The sequence below is a fragment of the Falco cherrug genome, chromosome 10 (assembly GCF_023634085.1).
Source record: "Falco cherrug isolate bFalChe1 chromosome 10, bFalChe1.pri, whole genome shotgun sequence".
Lineage (NCBI taxonomy): Eukaryota > Metazoa > Chordata > Aves > Falconiformes > Falconidae > Falco > Falco cherrug.
In genome coordinates this window covers 29,640,979-29,663,632 of record NC_073706.1, presented here as the reverse complement: position 1 = coordinate 29,663,632, position 22,654 = coordinate 29,640,979, and the positions used below count along the sequence as shown (strand labels likewise).

The window sequence follows — 22,654 nt, the reverse complement described above, 5'->3', positions numbered from 1 at the left end:
AGTCAGGTGCTGATTGAAGAGCAATGAAATCAAGAATCTCCTAATTCTGAATTCCAGGCTTTTGAGCTAATTTGGCAGTAATCAAAACTGCACGTTAAAAGAAAGTATATCAGAAGGCAATTGTTTGCATGACAGGAAGAAAAAAACTATTAACCTGCACCCTCAGCAGTGTGTCTTTTGAGTGAAAGATAAACATAGGTACTCTCTACACATGCCCCTCTTTTGTTACCAGCAGTGAAGCTTTTGGTGAAGTAACTTTATATTAAGTGAACTTAAAATATAAAATACAAATAGAAGAGAGAGAATTCAAATTTTAAATACTATTAATTATTCCTGACATGTTGGTTGTTTTTCTTTTGTTCTTTGATACTAATAAATGAATCTACTGGCTCTATCAGTATTTAGAAACCAATGGCCTGACAGCCAGATTGAAGTGTTACAGAGGTGGTAACAGAGCTGCTCTTGATTTGAGTGGCTCCAGAACGTGATATCCAGTGACTGTGAAAACAAGTTATAAGCCACATTTAGAACTGTCCCATTAGGTCTATCCATCTGTCAAATAATCGGGTTTTACTTTTCACACTCTCATACATCTTTCTTCTGAGCCAATAGGTAACGACCAGTTTTACATTTTTGTTAGGTTAGGTTGAGGTTGTCTTTGGTATTCTCATCAGCATATATATATGTTCATGGTGTACATATTAGAAAACTCCATGGATTCTCTCCCAAAGTTGTGTCCAGTTCTCTTTATTCAGGGTTGGTTGATGTTGCTTCTGGCAGTGCCAGATACATTTATGGCATCGCAGTTGCAACTGCAAGAAAATTTCCTCTCTAAACTACTGTAGAATCAAACAGTATCATCATGACTGCTTTTTTTATAGTCAGGATTCTGCAGTAAACAGACACTTTTTTAATATATGTTAATGTCACTTGGTGGTCCAAAGAGCTGACTGTTCTGCAAGAGAGTTAAGAAAAATGAAGATGTGTTTGCTTTACCAGTGTTAAAATGTAATTCAGCAGCCACCATGACTTTTGAAAGCCTTATCTGAGCTTTGTTAAATCTGCCAAGTTGAAGCATCATCTACTATGTGTGTCATGAAAGGTGTTTACCGTGCAGCAGTTAGTTGAAGAAAATTTATTCAGTAGATACATAGAAACTCAGTTTAATCTGCTATCAGAAGCTATCTTAATTGTCATGCTGATTAGATAGCTGCTGGTATATATTACCGATCACACTTACTTGCACTAAAGTATTGATCCATATATAGATCTTTGGTTTCATCTTTAATTATTTTTTTTTTTAACACATTTGTAGTCATATGTAACATTTTGGATTTATTGATGTTTAAATGCATTTGTTTCAGCTTGGAGAACAACAGTCTCTGGAAGAAGCCATTAGAATAGCCTCCAGAATACAACAGGGTGAAACACCAGGGATTGATGATTAACTTCTAAAACTGCTACCAGAACAATAGAGTGAAAGGTATTTTATTTTCAATCAACAAAGGTCCATGCCAGCAGCTACCCATAAAAACTTTGAAGTTCCCTACTCATTGATATTGTGTACACATTTTATGCAAGAGAGAACAACATTTTGTAAGTTTTGTGTACATAAGCCTTGGAATGGACTGACATCATCTACTTCCAACCATTGTATATTCAGGAATATGGAATTAGGTTTATATAGTAAATTTCCTTGTTATCCTTTCATCAGATTTCAGACTGGTCTACAAGCAAGTGAAAAATTGCATAGGAGTATTGAAATTAATTTTTAATGTTATGTACAAATAATGAAGGCATTGCTGAAGATTTCAAATGTTTAAAATACTATTAAAAAGTCATAATTTCAGGAAACCTTACAAGTAATAAAGACGACAAACCCTTTTAAATTGCATTCCATAAATGGAAAAGTCTTGGATTTTGAGCCTACTGTAAATCTTTGTATTTTGATTTGTTTCATACAGATTTGAATACTCTTTAGATTATCCACCCCACCTCATTCATTGTAAATACAGACTGTTAATGCCGGAAGCGCTAATTATATTATCTTTAAATTGGATTATGTACAAAGGAGAAACTTCGGTTGTTCAATATTAAAGGAAGTAAATCTAATGATTTTGTTTCTTTACATATTTTACTTAAGATGTTACTCTCAAATTATTATGCAATAAAATATAGCAAGATTGTATTGTCTAGATAGGATGATATTGTTGTGTGACGTATTGTTTTGCTTTTTAATGAGACTGAAGTTCAAATTATTTATTTATGGCCTTGTATAAATTTTTTCCAAAGTTTATTTATCATAAACCAGATTTTTTTGACATACTAATTGTCATCATAATCCACTATAGTGTATTAAGTCATTAGTGTTAATAGTTATTTTAAACCTTCTAAACCACTACAGGAATGATTAAAATAGTAATTAGTCAACCAATTTTGACTACCTGTTTTTAAGAGGAATATTTTCAAATGGTGCATTTGCGGCATTAGTACAAGTACTAATAGTCTATTTTCAACAGTTATGAGTGCCTGCTGCTACACCATTCAATACCTAGGATATGCTGATAATCAGTGCTTTTGAAAATCAGGACACAAGTTACTAGAAAAAAGGGATTAATTAATGACGATGTAAGTACAATGCTCCTCTCCGCCTATCATTCTGTAAAGGAAAAAAATCTGTTGTAGATATGTCTAACATACAGTAAAACATAACTTTAATTTTATTTTTTTTTATGAAAACTCTTGTCTTGTTAGTAACCTTGTTAAGCAAGTTAAAATTTTTTGGCTTCATGTAAGGTTTAGTGCTTATTTTAGAGGAGTGTCAAGAGCGCTCTGAAACTGAAGCCTCACTTTTTACCTTCTCAAGGGAAGGATTAAACATCTTCTGGATGAAGTGTTAATCAAGTAATCATTTTATAAGTATTGTGAGGTACACATTTGACATGAAAAATGAAGTCCATAACTATGTACCTTGAGGTATTTGACCTCAAAAAGGCCAAGTTTGAATAGAGTGAAGCTGATTTATTGTGAATTACTCTATCAGTGTGGGTTGCAGCCTTTTATGTTTTTCATACAGATGGCCATCTGAAAAGTGCAATGAAAGAATACAGTACTGTGGGATAGAAGTGGACAAAGCAAAAACTATTCTCTGGATACATTACAAAGTCAAACCTGGAAACATTGAGGTTGTCTGTAACTTTTGTATAGGATTGAGGCTGCTTGCTCACTTAGGTGCCAGTTTTCCTGAAGTGTTGTAATTCTTTATATCCCATGGAGATAAATGTACTATGCAAGGAGGATTAATTGCCTGTCAACTAGATCAGTTTCTTAGTACTTATCACCTTTTAGAAATTAAAGATGTATCATTTGACATGAATGTTCAAGATTTTTTTTTTCTTAAATTTCATTGCTAATAGTTTCTGGAAACGGTGGCTGGAATGGTGGCTTTGACTTAGCAAAGAAATAACCAGTTCTTACTTCTTCTCGTTTCCCAGGATGTTTTCTGACCACTGTAAAAATGTGAGTATTCTTTCTTTTTCATACTAGCTGGTTTGCTGCAAGGCATTCAGAACGAGCTCAGTCAGGAAAAGCTGCAGTATTTTTAACATTACTTCTCTTGACAGTTATTCTTGCGAAACTCCCAAGTCAAAGGTTATGCTTCTCTGTTGTGCTAGCTACCCTTGTAAAGGAAAATATACTTACTGAATAAATAAGCCAGGCCTCTCAGCTATGAGGCCCGTGTTCATAACAGACTTGTTTTCAGAGTGGAGAGACCTGTATGATTTTCCTCGCTGCTTCCATGCAGACCGGCTTTGAAGGTGCTGTTCTGGCAACCTGATACTGCGTGTTGGTGAAGGACCTGTAGTGGAGATTAGACCTAAATGGGGTTAGGTAGGAGTAGTGGCAAAAAGGACTTCAAGAGCAGGAAACAAAGAATATGGCAAAAAGGACTGGGCGTGTGGCAGTAGGAATCTCTGTCCTTTCCCCGTAGATTTCACTCCTCTCTTTGAAAGTTCTGTATCAAAGGGAATACTTTGGCACGCTAGAAGGAAATAAATTCTGAAAGAGGAATCCTGTAAAGTAAAGCAACTCAGTATATTGCTTCCTCTTACAAACTGGCTCCCACATTTCCATCATTCACAGTCACAACTTCTCTTTCAGATTTGAATTCCAGGCCTACACCAACTCCTCCCTTAAAGGAGTAAAACAAAAACCTCTCTAGAGTTTGCAGTCAACTTTACCCTTTTAAATGATTCTACAGTTTTTCACCACTTTGGGCTTTGCTTTTCTTTACTGTAGTTCAGTGCCTCTCCTGATAGTAAAAAGAGAGAAACCATTCTTTTTGGTGCTCAGGGCTGATGACCTGTTGTGCCAGACACACTACGCATAACAATAGGACAGTTTTTACCCTAAAGAGCTAATGCCAAAGCACACTTGAATAGGCTGACGCTGAAAGAGTGTGTTTTTATAAGAGAGAATCCTGAAGCCTGACGACAGAGTTGTAAACAGCCATAATCCCTGATGGTTTAATTAATCTCAGCAACCAGCTGACCGATACCAGAGGTACTCAGGCACAGTGCCGGAGACAAGGCACGTGGTGGCTTCTTAGATAGTCCAGATAAACAAAATGTCTGAGCTTGGACGGCAGTTCTTCCTGAACTTTACTCTAGTTCCTAACCCTCGTAACCCCTCAAATACTGCCAGGAGTAATTTGTTTGACTGGGTGCTCTGGTTTCTTTGATGGTCGTGCTATACTAGAACACAGAAAAAATCGCTTTGCATGCTGTGTACTTCTCACTAGTGCTGAGTCAGGGAGCCTTCCCCAGGGGCAGGAAGCTATTTAACCTGTATTTAGCCACCAGGAAAAGATGGTATGGAGTAAGGATGCGATGAAGAGGTTTTCTGAATCTGGCAGCTTCAGCACTACATCTGTTGAGGTTAGTGAGCTTGCACACCTTGGGTTGACCATAGCTTCTACTTACCAAGATGTGGAAGTGCCCTGTAACAAACCTATTTCAGTCACTCTTAGTTTGTCATTGAATGAAAACAATCAAATGCTCTTAAAATTTACTGTGTAATTTTCAAATGTAGCACAGATGAACTTTCACTAATGGGTGGTAAGCAAACTGATTTTCTTAAGCAGTAGGGCGTTAAGAGACTCGAAATGAAGGGTTCCTTTAGAACTTTAAAAATATATTTATTCAGCCTGCATATTTTTTGTCTTGAACAAGATAGAAATTAACACATGCCTTGTGTTTGCAGGTGCATAAATTCAAACTCCAGCTGGTCGTTGAAATTAATTTTTTAGATAGAAACTTTTTTCTTGCAGAGCAATATATATTTGAACACCAGATCCCCTAAAAGTATTTTACGCTCCATTGATAAAAACCTTCCAAAGTTTAGACCCCTATGACAAGAGATCAAAGAATGAAGGGCCACTTCCAGTTCATGTGTTGTAAATAAACTACACTCCAAGTAAGGCATTGAAACAAGTATTTTTTCCTCCTTGTGATAATGTAGCTTAAGTGTTGCCAGCAGTTTGATGCTGGTTTTCATTCTGCTAGTAAAGTTCACTTGGCCAAAGGAAAATGTAATCTAATTAGACCATCACCATTAGCAGTAAGTAGTTGACACCTAACCCTATCAGCAATGTGATACCAGACTTTTTCAACTGAGGGTTATATTCAAAGGAGACTTCAATTACCCCAATAAACATACAAGCTTATATCAACAAGAAAGGATTTTGTCCTACACATTTTGTCTGTATATTTATCTCTAATGGAAATGTGACCCCCTTAAATCCCATCCATCTCAGGTTCTGAAGTAGTAAGAAATTTTATTTGGATTATTTTTGTATTTTACTCTTAAGGAATGGCAGCAAGTGATTGTGCGGAACTTCTTCTGTAACAAAAAATGTCTTACATTACTGTCAAACCCCCAGCATTTTACTCTTTCCTTTGTTTAAACCCCTCACCAGCCTTTATGTTGACGGGCTGCTGTATTTTACTTATTTTTCTGGGGAGTTTTAGACTCTGTGGTGTTACTACTTGTTTCTGTAGTATTTGGCTGAGAGGCTTCTGAGCAGGTATCTTAGTCAAGACAAGGGAAAGAAGCCAGCTTCCTAACATCTGGCAGGTCTGCTGGCATAACAGAAACTACCACATGGCTGTAGAAAGCTCCTGGAGAAATGACAATGTTCCAAAGCTGCATCTCCAGGAGGCTTTTTGCTTTGGTGTAGAGCTAATTCCGATTTGCATATAGGTTGTAATGACTAAAAATCAGAGAGTACAAGAATGGTTTGCGGGACAGGCAGGATTAGCTGCTTTTTGGTTTTAAACTGATACATTCAAGACAATAAGAAACAGATTTTTCAATGTATGTAGGTTCCTGAGGTTTGGGAAGAACGTGGCTGAGCTTCTTGAAACTCTTTACTAGGCTTCTATCTGCATCTCTAAAAATGTTTGCAAAATGTCTGACCTTAAATGATATGCATAAGAGATTATTAAAATGAATAGGAGTAAATTTTTAAAAAATTACCTGTTTTATGGTTTTGCATGTTCCCTGAAGGAGAAAAAAGAAGGTGGTTAGTGATACTGGTGTATTAGTAGTGACTATTTAGTTTCTGTGCATTAGACGTTTTAAGGTTTTTAATTGCAGAATCGGTATCTTCTGCTCTATTCTGACATTTTAACTTCACATCAGCACATGGATGGGGCATTCTAATTGCATCTGTTTTCAGTCATGGCAATCATTCTGTCTCTTGAACCTTTAGGACAGTTGGAGGAAATTTCTGATCTGAATACAACTGTAGGGAACAGATTATTTTGCCGTTTTCTTTGTAAGCAGAGCTTTCAAGTGTTAAAAGGCAAGCATACAGGCAGAAAGACTCACTAAAAACTGATTAGAGTGTGTGCTGTCATAGTCATGGAGAAATACTGAATTGTACATGACTGCTTGACAAAACCTGTGCTTTTTAAATGGACCTTTACATTGTAACTTCTGAGTATCTTCAGGTCTTCCCTTAAATTCCCAGATTTTGGGTCCAGAAGCTGCTCTTTATTTTGGAAGGCATCCTAGGTGCTGTCAAAATTCCCATTCTGTTGTCCACCTTGTTCTCTTGTTCTTACTATTTACACTTCCTGGGTGAATACATCCTTGAGAAATGCTCTATCTGCATGCAGACTGTAGGCTAAAAAGAGTAAAAGGACTGGCAGCATCAGCTACAGGCATGTCTTTGGACAAAAAGTCCACCTTTGATGGAGAACCCATTCAACTCTGGACCTTGTAATGAAACAAAAGAAGTTGCCAGCTAACATCAGCAGTTTAGCAGCACAATCCCAGGTAAAATAATCTTTAAACTGTTCATCTTTAAGCTGTCTGCCCTGTAGATAACACATCCCAGTTAGCACACTACCACTAAGACCTGTTAGCCCTGTATATGCCAAGTCTTGCATGAACACTGGAACTCCATCACCAGCACTGGTGAAAAGCACACTCACGCTGGTCCCTAAGTAGCTCCTGAAGTGCAAGAGTAAATCTGGGAGTAGCACAGATCTGTCCCTGCTCTCAGTTCTCCAGCAACAGCATTGGCACAGGTTGACTGTCGTGTTTCTGGTTTTCATGTAATTAACTTGACCTTCCTCCTCTTCTGCTTTTTCATTCTGTTGTTTACCCTTCTCAGAATATAAACTCATCGTGGTTTCACAGCTATGCTGGCTGATGTAGAATGGGTTTCATCTGCTTTTTGGCAGAACTCTTCCAATTTGGTCAAAGTGGTTTTGGGGGATTGCAGAAGAAAGAAGTGCAGGAAATCCTGACAAGGTGGCAGTGTATCCACTTCTGTGGCAGTTTCCTCTGACAGCTAGACAAATTGGCTATTGTTCCATTTCTTTCCCATTCATCATTATTTGGGTTCCCCTGCTACCTGCAAAAGAAGGAACAAGGGTTTCTCTTAAGCTTGAGCTTGAAAACTCCTCGTTAGAAGCAGCTGTTTGACAGTGAGTGCGTGCTGCCTCAGACATATTTCTGGTAGCAAAACCTTCAGTGCACTAGACTGATTTTTTTTTTTTTTTTTTTTTTTAATTTAAAAACAAGCCAATTTTACAAATATCCTGAAAATTCTTAAACTACTCAAATTTGTAGGAATACCAGTCAGGCACTGCTTGGACATCAGGTTTTATGTGCTGTTACACCTATTTGGAGGATCAGGGCTTTAGTTTGCGAGATCTGTGGAGGCTCAAAGGTGCAATTTAATCAGCTTCAGAAAATTTGGGATGAATTTGCCTTGGAGAGTACAGTGTAGTGGAAGCCTGCAGAGCTGTTCCCCACTCACCACTCTTTCTCCCGTGATGATGTCCATTGCTAGTGTGATCTTTGTCTAAGGGAATTGGCTCTGTGGTGCTTTTTAGTCTGGCTGTTTGTAGGCCTCCTAATGATAATTATAGTGGACAGGTGCTGGACAGAATAGCCAAGTTGCAACACTCAGTCTAGGGGAAATTATTTTCTCTCCAACACAACCGTTTATGGTCCTGTCATACTACAGCAAAATAACAACTGATGCAAATTCAGAACAGCACTTATGTAGAGCCTATGAATGTGGTCCTTATATAGGAACTACGTGTTTTGTGATAGTTACACATTTATTCAGTACTTCCCTTTGTTAGTTGATCTCAGTTTGGAAATAAACTTTCTTTTAACACAATTGTGTTACTGCTGTTTCTTTCTTTCTCTGTTCTTTTTTTCCTTTTCTGTCCTATCTGTCTTCTCTTCAGTTCCTTCTCTGTAGGAACTCTGAATTGTTCCATTTGATTTTGTCCCAGTTAAACTGTTCCAGTGATTAGCAATTCATTTGTTAAAGTCTATACAATAGGGCTTCTGAATTTGTTTGTCACTTCACTAAATACCTGTGTCTGTAAGCTCCAGAGGGGAGTGCAGCACCAGTTATATTTAGGTTGAATTTGGGAAGGAAACTGCAGCTTTGACATTTCAGGGGGAAGGTTTTATTGAAAGCTTAAATTCTTTAATCTTTTTTAGACAAACGGAAACTTCATATATGACTGAAGCAAGCCACAGCTAGTGGCTGGGACATTTTGAGTCGCTTACTAGGAACTGCATTTGCATCTCCCTCTGTGGGCTGTTAACTGAGAGAAGAGATGGAGGTTGTATTTTTTTAATAGGCTTCTCTTACATCGTCTGTTTGAAACCTTGAATGCTTCAGTTAGTGCTTGCTACAGAGTGCATTTCAGTTTTTAAAAGTAGTGTTTTTAACTGGACATTATTGTGGTTCTAAATTATTGCATGCCAAGCATTGTTTACGGCACTTGGTTTGATGTAGCTGTATCTCAGTAAATGCTGCCCAGTCCTGTTTTCATAGGTTACGTTGGCTGCTTTCAGTTTTCTGAAACGTTTCAGGAGGCTTCCATAATCTGAAGAACTGTGTTCTTATGGCTCACCACTGCTTGTCCTGAAAACAAAAACTGTCTTAAGCTTTCAGGCCATTGAAAGTTGAGGAATGTGTAAGGATGTGATCTTTAAACATAAATGTTTCTATGTAGGCCTTAGAAGAGAGAAGGGTAGTGACCCACATGTCTCGAGGTGACTGTTCTCTGAGAAAAACCATTTCACTGCGCAGGCACAGGGTGCATGTGTGAGTACAGACTTACACTGATGGCTGCTCTGCTCAGTTTAAAACACTCTTACACTCGTATGGTACTGGTGGCACAGGCGGTTGCTCTCACACTCTGCTGGTTCAGTCCCTGCAGGTACCAGTGAGAGCTGTTGGGGACAGTTGTGCTGCCCTGTGTGGCAGCTCTCCACAAAGAAACAGGGCGTGTTCAGGCAGAACAGGTTAAAAAAGAGGAGAAATCGCTAGGAGGAGTATGGGATACTACCATCCCTGGCGTATTTCTATGTCCTAAAAACACACGTGGCATTGAAGAGCGTCAGTTGTTGGTGTGAAAAAGGGCGGGGAAATGATGCTGGTGTTTGTTGTTTGGGCCTCAGCAGAGGTAAAAATAATTTTCAGTTGGTGATGCAGGTGTCGCTTTCCAGCAGGCAGCAGCAAGGGGCCTGCGAGTCCGGCAGCAGCAGGCAGGTCTGTGCCCGGGCTGCAGCCCCGGGAGCTGGGGCCATGCCCAAAGTTGCTTCTGAGGCTTCTCCCCACAGACACGGGGGCCCAGCAGCCCTGCAGCAGCAGATCAGCAAACCACAGAATCACGGTTGTGTACAAATGTCTACGTTCTGTTGGCTGGGCCTAAGTTTAGATTGTTACCTGTGAAGCTTTCTGGGCTCCGGGTGAGGTCGTGCTGCCGTTTGCAACAGGTGAGGGGGCTGCCCTCCAGGCCAGGAGGGGTGGGCTTTGTTGGGGGGCATGGGCTGGCAGGCCGGGGCTGTGCTGCAGGGTCCGAGCATCCTGCGTGCCCCCAGCTCCCAGGGGAGCAAGCCCCCATGCTGGCTGTAGGCCCAGGGGACAGGCAACCTGCATGCCTCCCAGGGGAGCGAACCCCAGCGCTGGCCGCAGGCCCGGGGGCTGGTGTGCCCGCCTGGAGGGGCTGTCAGCAGGGACACACACCTGGCCTGGTTTGGGCTCCCGGGACTGTGGAAAAACCTGTTTTTTCCAGGACCTTTGTTACCCAAGGGGTTCATTTTAAGGTGGTTTGGTACAGGAGAGAGATGGGCAGGTGTGTTTGTTGGGCTGCACCTCATCGAGGAGGTACGAGACACGGAGTAAAGGCGAGAGACGAAACTGCGGCCCCACAGGGAGATGGCCGGCCCGGTGCATGGCGCCCGCTGTCAGTGACAGCGGTAGCCGTTAGCATCCGCAGCACGGGGCGCTGTGTTTGAGGCTCCGGTGTTTCTGACTGCGCTTTAAATCACGTGCATGGATTTATTTGGGTTGTACTGATATTTTTGGTTTAGCTACACCCAGCCCTCTTCAGCCGGCCTGGAAGTTGTTGTTAGTTCTCGGGCACATGGGATGTCTGCGCGCTCCCTCCGCGCCCCAGCGGGAGGCAGAACCACCCGGCTGGGCTCCGCGGTGCACCGCGGTCGTGCCGCGCCGCTCCGCGCTCCCCGGCGGTGCGGTGCGGTGGGGTGCAGCCCCGGCCGTGCCCCAGCTCCGCCGCGCTGGGCGGGGCCGCGCCCGCGGCTAAGATGGCGCCGCGCCCGCGCCTCACCGGGCGGACACGTTCGTGCGGCCGCCCGGGGGCTGGTGTCGGGTGGCGAGCCCCGCCCCCCCGCTCGCGGCGTTCGCGCCAAAGCGCCCCGTGACGCGGCCGTGTGTAGGGCCGCCCCCGCCCTCCGTGTTTTCAAACCGAGTGGGCGTGCGCGATTGGCTGGCGTGCGCGCCACGTGAGTAACGGTCGCGGGAAAGCCGCGGAGTCCGAACGGCGCGAGGCGAGCCGTGCCCGGGGCAGCGCCGCGCGGAGCCGCCAACCGCCGCCGGGACGCAGCGCAGCGCCGAGGGGAGCGGGGCAGCGTGGGCGGCCGGGCGCGGCCGGCAGCGGGACTCGCACCGAGCCGCCATGAGCTTCCTCAGCTTGCAGCAGGCGGCGCCGCCGCGGCGGGTCTCGGCCCGGCGGGCGGCCGCCCCGATCCGGCAGAAGCTGCTGTTCCTGAGCGGCCACAGCGACTGCGAGGAGGAGGAGGAGGACGAGGAGGAGGAAGGCGGCAGCAGCGGCAACAGCACCGGCGAGGACTCGGCCTTCCAGGAGGCGGACTCGCCGCTCTCGGCGGCTCGTACCCCGGCGCGGGGCGACCCGCCCCTGCTGGAGGAGAAGGAGGAGGAGGAAGAGGAGGAGGAGATGGAGTCCGCGGCGGCGCCGCTGCCGGACGAGGGGGACTCGTGGGAAGAAGAGGGATTCGGCTCCTCGCCGGTGAAGTCGCCCGGAGCCTACTTCATGGCCGGCTCGCCCTCGCCGCCGCCCCCCCACAAGGGCCGCCGCTACTGCGGGCGCTCCCCCCCGCCCCCGGCGGCTGGCGGCTACCGGCTGCGGGGCGAGGAGTGCAGCTCGCCGCTGCCCGACTACCCCGGCACCCCCCCCCCACAAGACCTTCCGCAAGCTGCGCCTCTTCGACACGCCGCACACCCCGAAGGTGAGGGGCCGCGGGAGGCGGCGTGCCCGGCCGTTGGAACGCGAGGGTTAGGTTAGGGGGCGGCGGGAGCCCCGCCCCGCCTGCCCGACGGTGGGCCCGGCCGTTACGGTTACGCAACCGGCGGGGGGCGAGCTCCGGGCGCCGGTGGGCCCGGGGGAGGGGGGCGGCTGCGGGCGCCGCGCCCCCGCGTGGCTGCCCGGCCCGGCCGAGTGCGCCCGCGGGGCACGGCGGGGGCACGGCGGGCCCTCCCGGTCGGGCTGCCGGCGGGGCGGCGGCCTGCACCGTGCCCCGCGGCGGGCGTGGGGCGAGCCCCTTACCCCAACACACCGAGACACGTATTTACACAGGTATTGTTCGTACCCAAAAAATACATCGGCACCCTGCTTTTTGCAATATTTTGTGGAACGAGATAGGCGAAAGTAAGATATTAAACTCTTCTAGTTAAGGGTTTTAGCGTCCTGTGTGTATTTTTACCTTTATAACCAGGAATTTAAACTTGAGCTGGGTTTTGCTCCTGCCAGCAGGGGCTGGGTACGTCCTGTTGGGGGCTGCTGCTGCTGTACCCTGCGCTCTTCTGCATCGGATGCCGATGCTGTTAAACTGAGGGATTTGAAAGCTTAAAGGGGTATGTAGCTCTTAACTCTGTCAATAACAGACTTTAGGAAGGCGTTTCAACTTTTGAACTCGGCCCTCATGTAAAAACGCCGGATAGCGAATTTAAATCTAATGATAATAGGCTTGCTTTCTTCATTGCTTTTCCTATAGCCCTTTAGAAGTAATCCATGGATAATCCCTGTGGATAATCTCCCAGGGGTCTATAGACTGAAAACACTACTGATTTAAGGTGTGAGGAAGGCAGCCTTGTTAATTGGTTTTCTACAGCTTCTATCAAACGAGGTTTCACTGGTAGAAATCAGTGGTACGTGTTCGGAAGCCATAGAATTGGTGATGATCTTGTACCGAGTGAGGAGGAGACACTTCAGAGAAACGAGTCTTGTGGATTGTGACACCAAAAACCAAGGTCTTGACACTGCAGTTCAATGGGATTCTTAAAATTAGGTGCCCAAATTCTACATGAGTTATCTTGGGAAAGGTTATTTTTGGAATCTGGAAGAATCAGTTGGTTAAGGGGTCCAGTGGAAATACTGAAATGTGTGTTGAGATACACACACAGTATTAAAGGTCATCATCTAGTCTAGATTTGGGGAGTGCATGTTGAGATTCCCAACTACTGAGCTGTCTTCCCTATGGTAGTTTAGGCTTTAGTGAAGTCACATCTTTATTTTGAAAGGTGCTGCCAGGATAAGGCAGTACTCCTGCTTGTGATCCAGTAAGTCATTGCTTGGCATCCTCACCAGGATGTCTGAGACTCAGGTGCGAACTTCCCTGCCTAACTGGGAGAGGTTTCATCACTTGCCTGGAAAATGCCTGGTTGTGGCAAATTACCACCAGAAAGATCTGTTTCAGGTATTGAACTGACAGCGTGATGTCAGGTGCTGTCAATTTTTGATCAGTTTTTTTGTAGATCCGTGAGAAGGTATTTTCTTTCATTAGCTCGCTTTTCCCCTCCCCCCCCCCCCCCCCCCCCCGTTTGCCCCCTAAATTTGTAGTCACCAAAGGTAATTTCCTATGTCTGATGTACCTTATATATCTGAAAGTCATGGTGATAACAGCATGGGATGGTCCACCAGTTTCATCAGTTCTCATTTCATGGACAAAGAATTGTCCAAGAAGTTTTAAGTGATGACATGATTAAAGACAGAAAAATACTGCTGCCATAATCTTTCCTGTCTTTTTAAAAATTATTTTAACATTAAATGTTTCCTTTAACTGTTTTTGTGTAGAGTGTAAAGCCTAATAGTTTATTTGGAATTCTTTATGATGGCAATGCAGGGATTTAAACAACTCATGCTAACGTTGATTAGACAATATTGTAATGATGGCTTTTGAGCATGACCTCACTGTCGTATGTCTAAAGCAATACTGAGGCCATAAATGTGTTGTCCTCCACAACCTTTTGGTTTGGTTTTTTTTTTCCCCTTACATAGAGTTTGCTTTCGAAAGCACAAGGAATGGGTTCCAGCTCAGTCAAACTTCGAGGAGGCTCTCTATTTATGAATGTTGGGAAATCAGAGAAGCAAGAAGAAGATATTAGACAAACGCCTCATGTGAACATCAATCCCTTCACTCCTGATTCCATGTTCCTTCACAACTCTGAAGGGAAGTGTCGCAGCAGGAAGAGAACGCACTGGAATGAGTGAGTAACTTGTGTCTTCCTTTGTTAAGCTTATCTTTAGAACTACTTTTAGCTGCAAAAGTCCTGTTAGAAATTGCTTCTGTGGAAGTATTTTTCCTTGCAAATTGTTAGTGATGCATAATACAGCTCTGCTTTGAGATGCACATTATGAAATAACCATTTAGCGTGAGATCTTTTGATTAGTATACAGGTCTCTTTTTACTTGACTGAATGAGCTATGGACAGAGTCTTTTCTTGAGGGGAAAAAAAGACATTAAATACTAGTATGAAACATGAAGACAGAAATTACAAAGATAGTAGCATGGTACCTTTATTTTACGAGTTTGTGCTTACAAATGTCTAGCATTTGGTTAAACAGGTGGAATGGGAGAATTAGAGCTCAAGAGCAATTAACAACTGCTAGACTTCAGTTTTAAGTTTGCTTAAGCCATATTACTTCTGCAAAAGTAACTGGTGTGAATTTCAGCTCTTGTGGAGAGGACATGGAAGCAAGTGATGGAGAGCCTCAAGATGAAATTATCAGACCTGCTAAGGTAATTAATTTTTAGAACTTAATATCAAGTTTGGCAGCTTGTGGATCTGCAGGTCAAAGTATTTTCCTTCCTAATCTTTGCAGAGGATAACAATAACAGAAAGTAATATGAAGTCACGGTATGCAACTGAATTTCATGAGTTGGAGAAGATCGGATCTGGGGAATTTGGTTCTGTGTTTAAATGTGTGAAGAGGCTTGATGGCTGTATTTATGCAATAAAGCGATCCAAGAAACCTTTAGCTGGCTCAGTGGATGAGTGAGTATATCCTGCTATTAAAAGTTAAAAGTCACCTCTTGATGCTTCTTCCTCCCATGTCTCTTTGTATTGGTGTTTAAAGAAGGCATTTAAGAGAAAAGTATAAATATACTTTAATTAAATGTAAAACAGATAAAATTTTTAAGTCACTTTACATTGGGTTGTTTTTGTTTGTTTTTTTTTTTTTAAATACTGTGCAGTACTGGGGAGGAAAGCCTTCTTGGCCTGCCTCTCTCCTAGCAGGTGACTTTTATCATCTGGAAGGTAAGAGTAATGCTTACATGCGTTAATAGCAGGAGGGACTATATGAATAAACTGGAGTGATGATGGTCTGAGAGATGAAAGAGAAGCAACATTCCCAACTAAGTTTCATCCTTGTCAACCTGAGTGACATGCAGATTACTTAAGTCTTTTTTGGGAGTATTTCTTGTCATTTGTGAATGAGCTTACAATTCATTACTCTTTTCCCCCCACTGTTGTAATAGTTATAATACAAAACTCCACAAGTTTGAGTTGCTCAAAATTGCAAACCAGACTGACACACAGGAAGTTAGGAATATTGAGTTTAATCATACTCCTGGCTTATGATGATCATTATTTTTTTTTCCTAAAACTTCAGTGATGCTTCTCAAAGCTTGCTGCTGCTGCTGGTTGGAAAGTATGTAATTGAAGTGGCAGCTCGCTCAAGAATTACCTGCAACAAAACCTATTTTTTGATGTTCCCATATACTTAGTCTTTTAATACAATTTAAAACATTTTAGCTGTTTGGATGTAGACCCTAAGGTGCCATAGAACTGAATGTGAAGATTTTAAAACTGAAATCTGAGCTGGCAGAGGGGCATGATACTATAATAAGTGTTTCTATCAAGCTGAAATTGGACTTAATTTCCCCTCATGTTCTTGTGTGCTGTTGTTTTTTGTGACTGTAACAGGCAAAATGCTTTAAGAGAGGTCTATGCACATGCAGTTCTGGGACAGCATTCTCATGTAGTAAGATACTACTCTGCATGGGCAGAAGATGATCACATGCTTATACAGAATGAATATTGCAATGGTAAGTAAAGTTTACTGCTTGTTCTGAATTTACTCTAAAAAACCCCCACCCTTATTTTTGAAGATTCACAGGTATCGCTACAAATCCCTAGCACTGATCAGGAAATAACTGACCTACATGTAGCTCATGTCATTGCTGTCTCAAAAGTGTCTGGTGTTTCTTTCTGTTGGAAAAGGCGTTACCAGATACATGAAGCAAAAACTATACAAAATTGCAGACAAAAAGTCTTAAGTGTTCAAGAATATTGGAAATACAGTGAGGTATTTGCAAGCAGCAAAACTGTTCTTCTGTACAACAGTACAATTCAGAATAAGAGAAAATTAACAGAGGATTTCCTTTAAAAAGGGAGATGGACCTGATTTCCGAAGCTTTTTGCTACAGTTGGTATCCTGCCAGAGATATGGAAGAGGGATAGAGGTTCTTTTTTCCCTTGTGTTGTTATCATGTTTATTTGCACAGCAACTACAGCAGAAAAGAAATGTATTATTTAACGTGTCTATAAGGAGGGGAGTAGTACTGCACTGGATTTTACACTTAGTGTGTTTCACCAGCAAGTTCTTGGTGGTATATTTACTGTCAAATTTGGAAGCCAGTTGTACTTAACTTTTGGCAGCAGGTTGTCATTGCTTTCTCAACTGTTTGATGTAAAACAATATGTTGTTTTCTTTAATGTTTATTTAGGTGGCAGCTTAGCAGATGCCATAAGTGAAAATTACAGGAATATGCATTATTTTACTGAACCAGAACTGAAGGACCTGCTACTTCAGGTGGCTCGAGGCTTAAAGTACATTCATTCCATGTCACTGGTGCACATGGATATCAAACCTAGTAAGTTTGTAAACTGCTTTACTCTATATTGACAACTTCCTTAGTTAATTTAATCTGCTGTAGAAAAACAAGCAGTTTAGCCACACCTAACTAACTGTAAATTCTTCACTGAAGTTCTAAATAGCAGTACGAAGATGTCAGTTATAAAATTGGCTAGCAAACTCAAACTGTTGAGTTTATCTTGGGTCCTGTTTTTGCAATTGACTCCGCTTGCGTAATGCTTGGCTCCCCTCCCAGCAGAGGGCACAGAGTAAGTTACAATTTCTCACTGTACGAACTGGGTGTATATATACAACTAAAACTTCTGTGTGGGTAAAGCAAACTGTTGTGAAACTAGATGAAGTAGAAATTCGACAGAAATGTGGGGTTTTTTTAACAGTTCTGCTCTTTTTCAGGTAATATTTTCATATCAAGGACATCTGTCCCAAGTACAACTTCAGAAGAAGGTGATGATGATGACTGGTCATCTGATAGAGTCATATTTAAAATAGGTGAGAAGCAGCACACTTGCACTTGGAAGAATTGCATTGTCTATTTATCTTCTGAAAATTAACTTTCTTTTCTTTTTGCAGGTGACCTTGGTCATGTAACTCGAGTATCTAGTCCACAAGTCGAGGAGGGTGATAGCCGTTTTCTTGCAAATGAAGTCCTGCAAGAGGTAACTCTTCTGTTTGTGGAAAGCAGCGATGTTAGGTCTGCATGCGGTTCGGAGTAACCAGCTGCTGTCTGCCGCCTCCTCGGTGGAGGAGAAGCTTCCTAAATGGTATCCTCTTGAGCACTGGTAGTACTTAAAGGGGAATATAGTACCATGGATGAGTTCAGTGCTGAATAGTTGTCTGTTAGATTTCTTCTTCCACTGGGTAGTATGTCTAGTAAATTTATTTTTCTTTCTTTTTTCAAGAACTACACTCACTTGCCAAAAGCAGATATTTTTGCTCTTGCTCTGACTGTTGTTTGTGCTGCTGGGGCTGAACCACTTCCAACTAATGGGGATCAATGGCACGAAATTCGACAAGGAAAGCTACCTAGAATACCACAAGTGCTTTCTCAAGAATTAACAGACTTACTAAAAGTAAGAACTCTTGTACTAGAGGCTAACCGGCTTAGTGTAACTTTCTGTATCACTGGCCTTAACTAGAATGCCTTCCTTTCTTTTTTCCAAGGTTATGATTAATCCTGATCCAGAGAAAAGGCCTTCAGCTGTGGCACTAGTCAAACATTCAGTGCTTCTCTCTGCCGCAAAAAAGAGTGCAGAGCAGCTCCGGATAGAACTGAATGCTGAAAAATTCAAAAACTCGCTCTTGCAGAAGTAAGTAGTTCTCTGGGGTTCTTAAATGTATGAAAGCCCATTAGGAAATAAGTTACGATAGCGGAGTGGTGATAACACAGGACCCTCCGGTGTTTCTGCATGAGGCTCACGCATCTGTATGCGCATACACACCTGAGTACAAAGTAGGTTATGCAACTCTAAAAGGAACTTCTTGAACACTCTAAGGGAATCTCAACGACGCTATTAGTATTCAAGGCATACAAAACATTACAGTTTTTAAAAAAAAAACATTTCAAGCATAACGTGTACTTTAGTGACGTGTATAGTGTAACTTATATTTCTGTTATTTGAGCCTCTGTTTTCCTAGGTCATCTGTACGTTGAAACATGTTGGAAAATGTAACATAAATGAGCTGTTTTGAACTTAAATTAAATGGCACGTCAGGAGTGGCGTCAGGAGTGGTGTTGCACTCGACGTGTAGGTTACCAGAGAATCATTTGTATCAGGAGGTCATCTTCTCCTACCCCTTGCTCAAACGCTCAACTCTGAATTAAAGCTTTGATGAAGAGATTCTTCTTAGGAAAGTCTGATATTTGCTTAAGTTTCAGAGAAAGAGTAAGTTAAGAAGAAATCATCTGAGTCTTGCACTGCAGTTAACCTTGCACGTGTTATGCATAATAGGCAGGCTTTTATGAGAGAATATAGAACACCAATTAATTTCTGACTGGCTCGTTTTGAATGAAGATGTTAACTTTGCGCTTGGCTTCTCTCCACTGCTTTCTGCTTATCTTGCCATTGCTACAGTCTGAATGTAGCCAGGCCTGCCATTTTAGATGGTTATCTTTTATAATCTCATGAATTACACTGACTGCAGAAAGACTAATTAGACAGCTTGTGCAGGTTATTTATTCAAGGACAGATTTGCTGAGGTTGCTTGCTTGCTTCTATAAAGACAACATGTTTTTGTGTTATGTCAAAGGGAAAGTTGGCAAAACTAATACTTTGTGAAGACTACTTATGGCCTGGCAACAAGTAGAGTACATCCTTATATAGTAACTGTAAATCCAAGTATGATTTAAAAAAGAACACTTATCCACAGTAATTTTTAATGTTGTGTTGGGGTAGTGTCCTATGAAATAGTTCAGGTAGGTATTTCTGGGTTATTTTGTTTTTTTTAAAACACTCCTGCATTTGACCCATTTAAGATAACCTTTGTGTATGTAAATAATCATCAGCGGAAGGAATCCTTGTGAGGAAACTCAGCTTTTCTACTGTCGTCTTCTTCAGAGGAAGGAAGAATTTGAGAATAGACTTCTAGGGAAGAATGGAAGAATATTGTAAAACTTCGCTTCCTGGTAACAGTGTCGGGGGTGGGTGTGCACATGTGTGCATTTGTGACAGATGTTAATTCTTCAGGGAAGATGACTAAAAATTGATCGTGTTCTGTTGCAGTAAACTGTAATGCTTTGTCTTACAAGAATGGGAGTAGCTTATTAAACTAAACCACGTAACTAAATACACCTACACCAATATGCAGCAAGCTTGTTAAATTTGATCTTGCTTTGGACTCCAGATGTGAAGTGAGATTACAAATACCAGTTTTTAATGGTACAGAAAATTCTTTGAGGGATAGTTTGGGATAGGAGAAGGAAAAGAGTATAGGGGCAATGCTTGCACTTAGCCGTATGTCAGCATTTAAGGAAAGGAGAAGGCGGCTGTGTGGGGAAACCCTTCGTTAAAGATAACTTCGCTTTTTAGTCAGACTATTTCATAGCTTTATCCTGAGTTTTCTTTAACTTTAGTCCTCAGACTGAGTATTGGTAATTCTCTGAAACAGGATAGTTGACTTGAGTGATGCACGGGGACAACGTCCTGTACTACCTCAGTGATTCAGACTTGCAGTTTTGGGCTCAGATTTTTGTTAGGCAAAAAAGGTTTAGGTGGTGAAAAGGTTTGGTGTGGGTATGCAAAAGAAAAAGAATGCTTCCTGACTTGTCTGTTGCAGTTATTTTCATCTATCTATGTTCATCCAAGTGTGTGTGTGTGTCTGTCTGAATCTTCCACAGAAGTTCAGTTGTGGTCAAATGCTTCATTTGGGCAAACTCAGTAATTGGGTTTTCAGTGATTTATCATACGGCTTGTACTAGAAAGTAAACAGCATCCTATCGTGTTCTGGTAACTGAAGTATTTGGCTGCTTTATAAGACGCTAGATTTCAACATCTGAGTTGTGTGAATTTGTCATTTCCTTCTCTTGTTCAAAAGAAAGAACATCTAGGCAAGTAATGAACATCCCGCTTCTGTCCCCTGGGTTGTAAACCGGTGGGTGCGAATGATAATGGTCTTAGTGTGACCTAAATTGATGGCAAGTCTTCAGGTTCTGAACTGCTGTAATGCATTTGAAATGCTTGTAGTCCTTACTGATACTGTTGCGTAAGTGTGACTGTCAATGTCTTGCAGAGAGCTGAAGAAGGCACAGATGGCAAAGGCTGCAGCTGAGGAGCGAGCACTGTTCACTGACAGAATGACAACTAGATCTACAACACAAAATAGACCATCTCGACTGATTGGAAAGAAAATGAACCGCTCAGTTAGCCTTACTATCTACTGAGTATGGAGGCTGAAAGAACTGCTGAGGATGGCTATAGCATCTCTGCCAATCTGAAGCCTAAGGAATTGAAGGAAGCATTCAGTTCCTGGCTTCTTGTTCTGTCTTTGATCAGTGTCACTAGTTCTACAGGAATTGCAAGTTTTTACTTTTATAATATGGCTTATTAGCTGTATTAACCATTTGAGTTAATGGACTCATTTCCTATGTTGTTTATAGAGGATCCTGGATGTTAATCCATAAGCCTTTCAGTTACACTGTTAGATGTTACATCGTCCCAGGGTTAACCACTATAGTGGTGTGCTGCTTTGTAGCGTTATGGCATTGTAATAAGTAATATCCCTGATGATCTTTAAGAGGGAGAGAGGGGGCCTTGCTTTGATAGTTACCAATTTTTGTTGTGGGTGTTTTTTTTGTTGTTGTTGGTTTTTTTGGTTTGTTTTTTTTTTTTTTTTGTGAGCAAAGGGGAATAAATTTTGAAAGGCAGGCTTTAAGGCCACCTGTACTCAATGTACCTGATGTCAGGTAGACTTTTATTGTGAATTTTATTTGTATATTCAACTGGGAGCACTTTGTAGGCATTGCATAAACCACAGCTTAGAAACCTGTGGAATTAAGTGCCATGTGGAACTGCTGCTATTTTTAGTTTGTTGTTCTTGCTGTAAAGTGTAGCATTAAAACAATCATTATTGTGTTAATAGGCTTCTTGTTAAAAACAATTACGTGAAACAAATCGAAGCTGCATTTTAGTAAAGGCAGCATTTTTTCTCTCAAAGCTAGTGCATTCTGAAATAATGCACCAATGTAATATTTGGACTCTGTATTAGTGTAGTGCAATTGTTAATGTCTTGGCTATTGATGTTTTGTAATTTTCCAATAACATTCTCTTAAATGTTGGTGTTCTCTTGAGTTGTCCATTCTTAAGACTATTGTATTTTTTTTTTTTTATGTTGGAGTACTTGTAAATAATTGTTTAGTTTAAGTGTTTGGGTTGTTCTTCATCGTTTATGTACATAAAGTTTGATCGTGCTTATAGTATACGATACTGAAACTGCAGTCAGAGATGCCAACAGACAAAGCTTAACTATTGAGTTTTAAATTCTAAAATGAACAGAATGTGGCCGTCAGAGTCTGTTCCAGTGTTGGACCTAGGCTGACAGATGTTGCTAAAAAATAGAGCTGTTTCAATTACTGGCTTGTCTCTTCAATAATTATAGTTTAAACAATGTTTCCGATTTGTGCTCTATTCATACTAGTGTTGAATTTTAATATTAAAAAGTTTTGTTTAATATTGTCTAACACTTATTTAACTCTATAGTTGTGAAAATAAAATCATTGAGTCAGGAATATACTGTGGCAAGTTCTCATCAGATCTGCTTCTTGCTCCTGCATAGCGCTTGTGGAAGATTTTATGTGGAACTGTGTGACGATGGAGAACTGGATGAAACCATGTGAAGAAGACCTGGATCTGAGGTAAGGAGGAAAACCATGAATTGCTGAGAATGGGAAGAGAACTTATTTAGAAGGTGGGAAGAAAACTGGGAGAAATTGGAATAGTTCAGGGAACACAATAACAGCATGTTCTGTAGCATGGATGCAGAATACTTCTGCATTTCTATTCTGCCTCATGTAAAGAAGAGATACAGTAAAATTAATAAAGGCTTAATAGATTAGTCTGTTGGGGAGCTTTTACACTGCTGTATTGGAGTTGCAGGTGACTATCAGTACAATTCACGTACAGCTTCTCTGTCATAAA

The 22,654-nt window shown here is 41.8% G+C and overlaps 2 protein-coding genes across 9 annotated transcripts in view; both read left to right on the top strand.

The window, feature by feature from the left end:
- The window catches only part of ZNF143 (zinc finger protein 143), a 41,865-nt gene extending 38,495 nt beyond the window's left edge, over positions 1 to 3,370 (top strand). For 7 of the 8 annotated variants that reach the window (XM_055721565.1, XM_055721561.1, XM_055721562.1 and 4 more), the window contains one exon: positions 1,365 to 3,370. In XM_055721565.1, the coding sequence (XP_055577540.1) occupies positions 1,365 to 1,448 (84 nt within the window). In that variant the 3' untranslated portion in view covers positions 1,449 to 3,370. The remainder of the gene's footprint in view (positions 1 to 1,364) is intronic. The other variant, XM_055721564.1, reaches the window with a different exon arrangement.
- A 7,927-nt stretch (positions 3,371 to 11,297) lies between these two features.
- On the top strand, positions 11,298 to 22,187 carry WEE1 (WEE1 G2 checkpoint kinase). The gene is given in 12 exon segments (XM_055721560.1): positions 11,298 to 12,035; positions 12,037 to 12,093; positions 14,142 to 14,350; positions 14,817 to 14,883; positions 14,967 to 15,139; positions 16,073 to 16,194; positions 16,876 to 17,022; positions 17,418 to 17,513; positions 17,595 to 17,680; positions 17,924 to 18,094; positions 18,186 to 18,331; positions 20,751 to 22,187. Coding segments are annotated over 12 exon segments (1,938 nt in total). The 5' UTR covers positions 11,298 to 11,522; the 3' UTR covers positions 20,902 to 22,187.
- Positions 22,188 to 22,654: the final 467 nt, after the last annotated feature.